The sequence below is a fragment of the Magallana gigas genome, chromosome 2 (assembly GCF_963853765.1).
Source record: "Magallana gigas chromosome 2, xbMagGiga1.1, whole genome shotgun sequence".
NCBI classification, from domain to species: Eukaryota; Metazoa; Mollusca; class Bivalvia; order Ostreida; family Ostreidae; genus Magallana; species Magallana gigas.
Window position 1 is genome coordinate 41,210,825 of NC_088854.1, and position 10,055 is coordinate 41,220,879.

Below are 10,055 nucleotides of genomic sequence, written 5' to 3' on the forward strand. Positions count from 1 at the left end.
TATGTTATACAATAGTGTTTGATCCATGTGGGTAATTCCTAGCCTAATGATGTCACTGCTTTGTTTAGGAGACTTACAATTGCCCCATATAGGCGAATTATACACATGGAAATGATGCAGATAACATTTTGTTTATAAATCTTAAAAATTGAATTAAGCAATTTCCAAAATGTTAATGTGAATCACGAGAGAAAAAGCAATCAAGAAATGATTTAAGATTTGCTACTGTACACATGTAAGAATGTATTAAGAAGACTGAATCTTTATAACCAGGTTAGATTGGGGGGGGGGGGGGTTGTTGTTGCCCACTGATCCCCTTAATATAAAAAAAAAAATTCTGGAACCTGATTTAATACCTTAATTTAATACGATATATTGATTTCAAATCAAAATTCTAAATTGCTTATTCATGCTGAAATGGCGGATACGAAATTCCGAACAAAACAGTCTTCTTCTATCCAAGGAAATCAACGGTAGTCGAGACAACTTTTTCAGGATCATCTTTATCAACCGCTGTGACTACAATTTCAGTACCACTGAACGTCATATGAACATGTGCGCCTCTACCCATTCCCTTCGTTGTGTCTGGCAAGTTGAAAGTAAGTTTACCCAGATATGTGCAACCTTTTTCTGTCGTGTATGTTGGGTCTTTGTTGTTTGAAATGTATATTTCAAAATCAATTTCCGTTTGATCGGGTTTTACAACAGAGTAACTTTGACTAACCTGTGGTTCTCCTACTTTAACCAACTGCCCCACGCGTACATGGATATCAAATAAATTATTACAATGTTCAACACCATTACATATGATTTTTTTAGATTCGAGATGTATAGCACTGTCAAATATTTTCGACATAGCAACACCGTATGTATATTTGCAAACTCGAGCAGAAATTGTTTTAGGCTCGCGTCCGTACAATACAGCCCCCTTAAGGACTGCCAAGCCTGCGTCTTGTGGTACAATAACTTTTTTAGTTTTGAATGCTTGTTTTACAGCCATCTGTAACATGGGAGATTCTGCAAATCCCCCTACCAGTAAAATAGATGGCACATCCTTTACCGTGGAATGCATAAAGAGCTGCTTCAAATGGTCAACTAGTTTTTTACAGCTTTCATCGAAGAGAGCCTTGGTTAGTTCTGCATCCATTCGTAGCTTATCGCCAGTCCAGGTCAGTTTGTTTTCGTATTTGGGGTTTGACGTGATAGCTGTCTTGATGTTACATCTCGGATTCGTCTCGCGATATGTTTCTAGCAAGCTGATTGGGACTTTAAAAGTCACTTTCTCAGCAAGGTTGGGATATATTGTCCTCTTTTTTACCTCAAAGTCTGTTAAAAATTCAAGAAAATCGTATTTGTGAATAGAACCAAAGGCCCCCATAACGTCGTGTCCTACAATATCGGCTAAAAGACTTTTAAATGATTCGTCAACCTTGGTTCCACCCCAATCACCACCATTGGCTTTGTGGAGTTCTTTTATTTTTCCATTTTCCTGAACTTCATGGACAGTAATATCTATTGTTCCACCTAGATTGATATCAACAAATTTATGTAATTATATAGAAAAACAACAACAACTTAAAAAATATTAGGATTGCAAAGTTAGAGAAAATGATTGTGTTTACCACCCGCATCAACAACCATGTATTTTGCTCCTGATTTAAAGACCCCAAATATAGAATTTTCGGTATTCTTCTGGATTGGTTGGTGCATGCAATACAGAGAAGCAGCTTCCGGTTCTAGTGCAATTATCAACTTATTCGCACAGATTCCAACCTATAAAATTTGTATTGATATACGTTAAGTTGCATTCACATTTAAAACTTTGGTCTTTAAAAGACGGTATCTTCAAAAACTAAAAAAACAATATACCTTTTCAGCGGCTTCTCTCATGAACTGTTTTGAAGAATCGTTCCAAATAGCAGGTACCGTCAATACCCATGTTATGTCAGAATCTTGTATGTCACTCAGCTGGCTTTTGCAGGTAGTCCACATGTGGTCCTTTAGATAACCAATCACTGAAGAAAATACCTTCATTGCTTCCATTTTCTTTCCCTTTTCATCTTCAAGAAGAGCTTCCCTTGTCAGCCCCTGTAAAATAATAATCTTAAGATAGATTTTCAAAATTACATTTTCATGATATAATTTCTTTATAACAATCAAGTCTTTCACGCTGTATACTCTTATATTTACACTCCTTAACATTTTCTCCTACTCCAAATGTATTCATAAATTGCAAAAAAAAAAAAAAAAAAAAAATCAATTTTCGAAGAATTATCGCTCTATCTGTGTTTCTTCGCACTATAAATAAAAAAAGTTAAGATAAAATGACCCGAAATTAATGTTTTGAATTTGTTATGGTTACATGTACATATGTTACTATGAAAACTCAAATATACTCTTCGCCGGCCAACGTTCCTAATGAAATGACTAGATGAGTGTATTGTTGGTAAGCTGCGGAATCCTACCCCATTCACTTAATTAATTATTCAATCAGTCAATCTCTGAAGATTCTTGGGGGCAAGGGGACAATATTGAGTACGCTCTCCTTCATAGTTACAGGAGTTTATTGAAAACATAACTAGCTGAGTGTTTTATTTCAATAGCGTAATTTTATATTGACCAACTAAGGCTTTCATATTGAAAGCCTTACTTTACATTTATCTCTACAAAGGACATCTTTTGATCACATGCATTTTCTCACTACAACATATCTTTAACAATAGCTGCAATACTCTTCTACGCAAAATATTGTTTGTTTTTCACTTGTTTTAAACTTTTGTACAGTTAGAGTAAACTTAGACACATCTTTAAAGAAAACCTGTCTCTGCAATTGTAAGCAAATAACGGTCTCTACCGAAGCAACCATATAATGATCCGTCTTGAATCATCAGCACTAGTTCCATCTGTAGTCTCATTACTCTGATGCCATTTTCTCAAAGTCTTTTTTCATGAAATCTTTTTTCTTTATTTCTAAAATACTCCGGTGTATAATATATTATTTGCGTGCTAGCATAAAATGCTTTCTCTAAAGACTTGAGATATAGAAGAAAAAATTGACAATAAAATGATGGTAATAAAACTAAAGTTAATAGAGATTAAAACAGTAGCATTAATAAACTATATGAACGGCGAATTTTACAAAAGTACCTGTATTACAAAGGCTGCTGATGTGAATTTTTGAGCAGTTCTATGCAACAACCACCATATTCGAATTAACATAGAACAACAAAAATAGTATTGTTTTTTATGTTGTATTGCCTTTTTTCAATGATATGACGCAAAAATGAAAAAATTGCCTCAGTTCAATTTTATACATTATGTTAAATCTTCAATCAATCAATTTGTTCCATAAAGAAACAAAATGAGTTTCTCTTATTTACCAAATACTAGTAAACTTTAATTTCATGTATTCTTACCAATTGTTATAAGTAAGTTACAAAGTGTAAATTAATACCATCTTGTTGTACAGCATCATCTTGAATCTTTTGAAGTAATACCAATCGTGGTGCTCGTCATCAAGGGCTAAGTTGGAATACTTTTCCTCAGCCTCATAGCCAAATGAGTTAAATGTTTGTCTCGAGTCAAAGAGAACGCACGTAGAGGTTTTCAACGACACCAAATTGCCTACACCTGCTGTCCATGTATTGGCTGATATTTTCAAAGGATCTTTTTTGTAGTCATGTAGAAATGAAAATGCATAACCAGAAAAGGTTGTACCAAAATCTATAGCTGCCACAACTAGGATACTCGACATTTTTTATCTGCCAAGAGATATAAAAATGTATCATGAAAAAACAATCATTTACATGAATGTATAATAAATTTATAAAAAACATATCTTGTTACACATTTGTTCTAATTAAAAGTTTATAAACAGAGGACTGAACGAAAACAATATTTTTTGTTTTTAAAAACATGAATAAATTCTACACGAAAAATACATGCTCCATTATACGTCACTCTCCTAGAGCTGTCTGAACGGGCGACCTTTCTCTACTTTTAATTGGATAGGAACGTTTCATTTCAAGTGAAGCAAAAAAAAATGACACACACCCTTTATTGAAATTGAGCTCAGTAAACTAAATACAGAACTTACTGAAATGTAGACTCGAATTTTAAATGCCATTTTCATAGGTGTGTTGAGGATCATCAAGATAATGACATAGTCAATTAAAAGTATGTCATTAATTAACACTTAAGGTTTAGACAAGGCTATATACAGAGTTATTAATATTCGAATGAATAAATGTATAAAAGTGAAAAATTGAAGTCTCCAAAAGCAATTAAAAAAGAAGGATAACTGAACTCAATAAAGGTGAGATTAGTTAGGAACAAATACTAATAAAACTGAAAGTTCTTTTTGCTTATGAACATTATTTTTGTTAGTTTGTTTTATTTATATGTAAATTCTTTATTTAAAATCAATTTTTTAGAATCTGATAAATAAATAAATTTATTTAGTCTGGTCTAATAGAATTTTTGTACTCATGATTGGAACAAAAGCAACTGAAACTATGATTTTTCAACCAAAAAAAACATAACATTTTCATAGATTCAGCAAAACAATACAAAAATGTTAATTTACACTGTAAATGTAGGATTTTAATAAAATAAACTATGATTCAAACTTGCAAAGGGTGCTAAATAAATGTATGTTTATTTCAAATGGGTCATGGCAGCAGTTTTGAAAAGGTTGTGATTTAAAGTGCCGATGAAATTTCAAAATAGGCTTTGGTTTCTGAAACATTTGAAGAAATGTCGTTATAAAAATATAACCATTTAATTCTTTTTGTAACGAGTATGTATATATTGATTGTGTGGATTATTAGTTCACTGGTTATCAGTGACTGTTACTTAGTATTTAATAGTCATAATTATCATGATAATATGTTTTGATTTTAAATACTTTTTAAAAGTTTATCTTTTCACATAATATATGAAATATGTGAAAATCATTTAAAAATTCGAGATATGGTTTTGTGTGCCACCATATCTCTAAAAGAGGTAATCATTGTATTTTTATGCAGGAAAATATGTGATAGATACATTTATTCCTCAGATTGTGTTAATTTTGTTGCTTCCCTTGGCAATGCAAAAAACATAAAAAATCATTACATTGCAAAATGATTCCTATCTGTTTCATTACGCAATTAGTTCTATTATTTCTTTCACAAAACTTACGTTCATACATAACCCAATTTACTGTATATTTCATTCTGTGTTGAGGAAACTTTGATTGAATTATGAATTAAAAATAACAAATTGAACGTTGAAAAGAAGACACTAAAATGGACCCATGTCTACTTTAAACAAGGTATAATTTTAATTTCTTTGTGCATCTCTTTAAAACATATCTTAAAGTCTCCTTTTCATAGCGGGTAAGCAATGCATTTAAATTGCAAGTATATCATTGTAAAACCACATACATGGGAAATGAGTATTTGAAAAAATTATATACCTGAAAATGCTTCCTTTATCATTTAAAGAATCCACTCAAAAATGTCGATCCTTATTCCTCATTAAGACGTGGGGTATGTTTTAGTTTCGTTATGAGACAGGCTAGTTTTGTTAAGATATGGGTAATGATTAGAAGATTTTTAATATAGCGCAATTTACAAGAAATAAAAGGAAAGTACATAAGATTATGTCATTAAGCATTAAGGAAGGAGTCTTTTATGGTTTTTGACTTGTCAAACGTAAAATTGATTAATTGTTCATTAAATCAAGATGAAAGGAAATTATAATAGAGTATTTTTCTTTCATTTTTTATTATCGAACAACTTGGCATTAAAAAAGTAATCAAAGTTTAGAATCTAACAAGGACTATATTTTTGGCGTAATATTGGCGTAGGAAAATATCACATATTGCGGAATTCAGAATTGCTGCAGATTAATGAGTCTGGTTTAGCATTTCAAAAATAGTAACATTAATGTTGGATTTTTTCACTAATGTAAACAAATGATATGATTCTTGGGTTTCAGAATATGTGTTTAAAATATGATTTGCCTATCAAACTACATTTTTATAGGCTTTTTAAATTGCCCTTCTATACACTGATTTTTGTGAAAAAATAACTAAAATCAGTTTTTCTCTCTTATTAAATGGTCAATTTATTAGCTTTTCTGTCAATTTATATCTTTTTATAAAGTCTTTATTATACATAAAAAATAATAAATATTTTATTATTGGAAGCATGAAAAAATAATATAAATTCCCTCAAAATTTAAGAAAATTAGAGGAAATGCGGGCTAAGCAATATCAGTTTTAGTATAAATAGTTATTCCAATTTAGTAGTATAAGCTGATAGACATTCTAATATTCTATCATTTCATTGAAGAATAGAATCTTCATATCTTAAATAAATGACTATAGAACTACAAAGAGCTACATTCATCATCCTTTACGTTGAGGAAAAAGGTAGTGACCTTGACCTGCTCTTATGAGAAAACAAAAAGGTCAAATTTGATAAAACTGATAGAATCATTTTGTAATATGATCCGTTTGACTCTGTCAAAATTTCATGAATTTCTTATTATAAGAAGTATGTTTGATTGGGTAAGCCATGCATTTAAATTGCAAGTATATATTGTAAAACCACTTACACGGCAAAAAGGTATTTGAAAAAAAATCTTACACCTGAAAATACTTCCTTCAGTTTCGTTATGAGGCAGGCAAGTCTGTTCAAGATTTAGAAGATGCTAAATTTAGCACCATTTACAAAAAATGCGAATTTGCGAATGTTACGCGTTTGTTAGCAATAAATTATTAACTACAAAAATAAGCTCAAAGGGTTTCGTATCAACAACCTTTGGTAGGGGGGATCCAACTTGCAATTGGATTGTGGTGTTTTTTATATTTTGTATATCCTACCCATTTTTGATGATTGGCGCATCAGGGCCATACTTTTCTATGCTATATTATATGTTGCCAAATATTTTGAAAATGTATCAGCGGTGTTTTTCTAGTCTCGTCTGACCCCCTCAATATTTACTGTTTTTTACATCTTTGTCATTTATTTAAATAAATGGCCTATTTTCATCTCCAACTATGTTATGTGTTTCTATTTTTATCAAAAAATCTAGTGCAGCAATCTTGCCTCGTAATAACAAAGGAACATAAAATAGTTATTATCATTGACAAATGATAATACCCTGAATGTGACATGTGAATTTATTTGATGAATGTCTTTTTGTCTACATGTAAATCTTTATATGTTTATTGTTTCTGTTTGTTCATCTAAAATGTTTCGACAAGTGTTATGTAATAGCAAATGCTAGGTCTTGGTCTTATTTGCTAAATTCAACTGCCCTGTGTTATACAAAACTTTTAACCAATCAGAAAAGCCCCAAAGGTTGCGTATTTGTTTGTCCTTGGGTCAATGTTCTATTTTTAAATCGATTCTTAGAATTCGATAGGATTCGACCAATCAGCGTGGCTTCTCAGGTCACGTGACTTCATATGTTTGTAAATTAGAGGAGAAGCCACGCTCAAATAGGCTAAGAATTATTTTCGGCAAAAACCCTACACCCACAACTTTCTTCCACCTTAGGTTATTAGTTTAACTTTTAATATGTTGTATAATGTTTGCGTTTTTTATATGTTGTATATCCCACCCTTTTTTAATGATTGGCGTATCAGGGTCATACTTTTCTATCTTTTTTATGTAAGGGATCAGATGCTATATTATATGTTTCCAAATATTTTGAAAATGTATCAGCGGTGTTTTTTTAGTCCCGTCTGACCCCCTCAATATTTACTGTTTTTTACATCTTTGTCATTTTTTTTAATAAATGGCCTATTTTCATCCTCAACTATGTTATGTGTTTCTATTTTCATAAAAAATCTAGTGCAGTCGTCTTTTCTCTTAATAACAAAGGAACATAAAAAAATATTCTCAAAGCCAAGATATTTCGGGACAAAATTAGTCACCAAAACCTCTCTCGCTCTTTTGATTATTCAATTTAAGGTACCTCACTACACCCAGACTTAAACTTTTTAAGACACTACGTCACAAGATGGCGATTTAAATATTTTGTTAAACTGTTTATATCGTTCGATTCGATTGTATATCGTCGTAGCTCAATGGCTAAAGTATTGGGCTTCTGAACCGCAGATCATGAGTCCGAATCCGCCTGAAGCTTTGGTTCATGTTTACTGAACTTATATTTTCGAAAATATAATTTTTTGCCTATTTGACTTAAATATTTCTTTTCATTATGGCATCTATCATTATCTAGAATTTTTCTGCTGATTTGAGAAAATATTTCAAAGTGTAGTGAGCCACCTTAAATTCAGTTCACCTTTTCCATCGAATAATGTTCTTAAAATGCTGAGGCCCGATATTATAAAGGGCCGTACGTGTTCCTGACATTTTGTAGATCAATCTAGATTTAAGAATTCGGAAATTCTAAAATACTTATTTAGGTTATAATGAAGCACTAAGATCATAACTTTAAATTATCTAATAGAGCACCTTAATATAAGCAGAGAGTTGCTTTAAAAAAAAACAAAATTCTCGATTCCGGAATTAATTTTGACAATGTAGATTGTTTAAGCGATGAAGACTATGTGTCTTACAGACCTGGGACCCGTTTCACTGAAATACGTAAACCCGGTGTAACCTAATTACACCTGGCGTAAATTCGGACTTAAGGAGGTTGGCACCTGAATACTAGTAATGTTTTGTTTTTGTTTTTTTCAGTTTTTTTCCTCATTTATTAACACAACCTAAACTTATCTTTAAAACAAAAAAGGAATTGCATTTGATTAGTTAGATAACAAGAAAAATTAGGATAAACGTCCCGGACGACTTTAAGTTTTCTATGGTCAACTTTCCCTACTTATGTAGCTAGATACCTTCATCACCTGCATATGGAGTTTTTGTCTCTCAGTTAGTTCGATACGCAAGGATATGCAGGCACGTAGCATATTTTTTGAAAGTGGGGGGGGGGGGGGCAGACTCATCCAAAAAATCTTAACAAGCAAAGAAAAAAACAACATAGCATTCTTTCCAAAATCCTGAAAAACCTAATCGGTGGAAGGGTGCAAGTAAACCTTTAACTTCAATTTCACTGTTCATATCCTTATTTTAAATTCAATTGTTTACATGGTTCCATAAAAGAGTTGGGGGGGGGGTGGGGGCAACTCCATGTTAATTAAGGTTTTTGTTTGTAGATTTAAGAAAAATCTTTGATGCGCAAAAAGTGGTGCTACGTGCCTGACATGTTCTACATACGAACAGTTTCTATGGCGAGGCAAATTACTGACAGAAAGGACTAACAGCAATCTCGATTGAAGTTACCATTTCGTAACTTTTATTGTCGATACAACGACCTTTTTTTTTAAAGAAAAAACAATCTTCCACTGGGTAGCACGCTAACTGACGTTTTTCATACTTATTGTTAGACCATAATTACTCACCTAGTTGTCTACGGATTTTTTCCGTTGTCCCGATTACGACAAAAAGAGCACAGACCGAATGTGACTGATCAGCAGAGGAGACTCACTCCTCTATGGCACGTGATCATACCTCTTTTTTTATCAGATATTCGTGTTTGCTCTTCTTATGTTATGTATTTTCCCTTAGACGTTTGATTTTGGTCCCTGTTCGTTATCATTACATGTCATCAGATAAGTAGATACAGAATTGATTTAAAGTTTCTTCTATATGATAAATAACTATCTATATCATATACCTAGTAGTGTATCGGCCCTGATACACGTTTTTGGACTAGGTGAGACAGCAACTGAAAGCCAGGGCTGTATCGCCCTCCGGGCTTATATTTCTCTGTCTCAGCCCGACGTCAAGGGGCTGTTTTGCCCTCAAATTTAAAATTGCTAATTCCCAACTACCTCTGTTTTAAATAAGACTAGATTGTAAAATAACGATAGAATAACAAATAAATAATACAAAGCATCGCCTTAAAAGGTCTGAATATTTTTATTTATTGCTAATAATTCAAAAAGAGCGCCAAAGAGTGATATGTATCTAAGTAAGGGGAGGTAACCTACACAATGGTTGTGTATTTAGAACAATAGCACGTCTATCTTAATA

General features: G+C 32.1%; 1 protein-coding gene across 3 annotated transcripts; it reads right to left on the minus strand.

The window, feature by feature from the left end:
- Positions 1-361: 361 nt before the first annotated feature.
- On the minus strand, positions 362-9,529 carry LOC136269573 (heat shock 70 kDa protein 12A-like). 3 transcript variants are annotated; one of them, XM_066076644.1, is made up of 5 exons: positions 9,422-9,529; positions 3,455-3,761; positions 1,870-2,088; positions 1,623-1,773; positions 362-1,524 (listed from the first exon to the last, which is right to left on the minus strand). In XM_066076644.1, the coding sequence occupies exons 2-5, from the start codon at positions 3,752-3,754 to the stop codon at positions 455-457; spliced, it is 1,740 nt and encodes a 579-aa protein (XP_065932716.1). In that variant the 5' UTR covers positions 3,755-3,761; positions 9,422-9,529; the 3' UTR covers positions 362-454. The 3 variants fall into 3 exon arrangements, with proteins under 3 accessions (XP_065932716.1, XP_065932717.1, XP_065932719.1); XM_066076645.1 differs by lacking the exon at positions 9,422-9,529 and adding an exon at positions 5,047-5,196; XM_066076647.1 differs by lacking the exon at positions 9,422-9,529 and having other exon boundaries at positions 3,417-3,554.
- Positions 9,530-10,055: the final 526 nt, after the last annotated feature.

Coding starts and splice junctions, on each gene's coding strand:
- LOC136269573 (XM_066076644.1), bottom strand. CDS start 3,754: ATGTCGAGTATCCTAGTTGTGGCAGCTATAGATTTTGGTACAACCTTT. Junction 2,089..3,454: donor TGATGCTGTACAACAAGATG/GTATTAATTTAC, acceptor ATTATTTTACAG/GGGCTGACAAGGGAAGCTCT. Junction 1,525..1,622: donor CATGGTTGTTGATGCGGGTG/GTAAACACAATC, acceptor ATATCAATCTAG/GTGGAACAATAGATATTACT.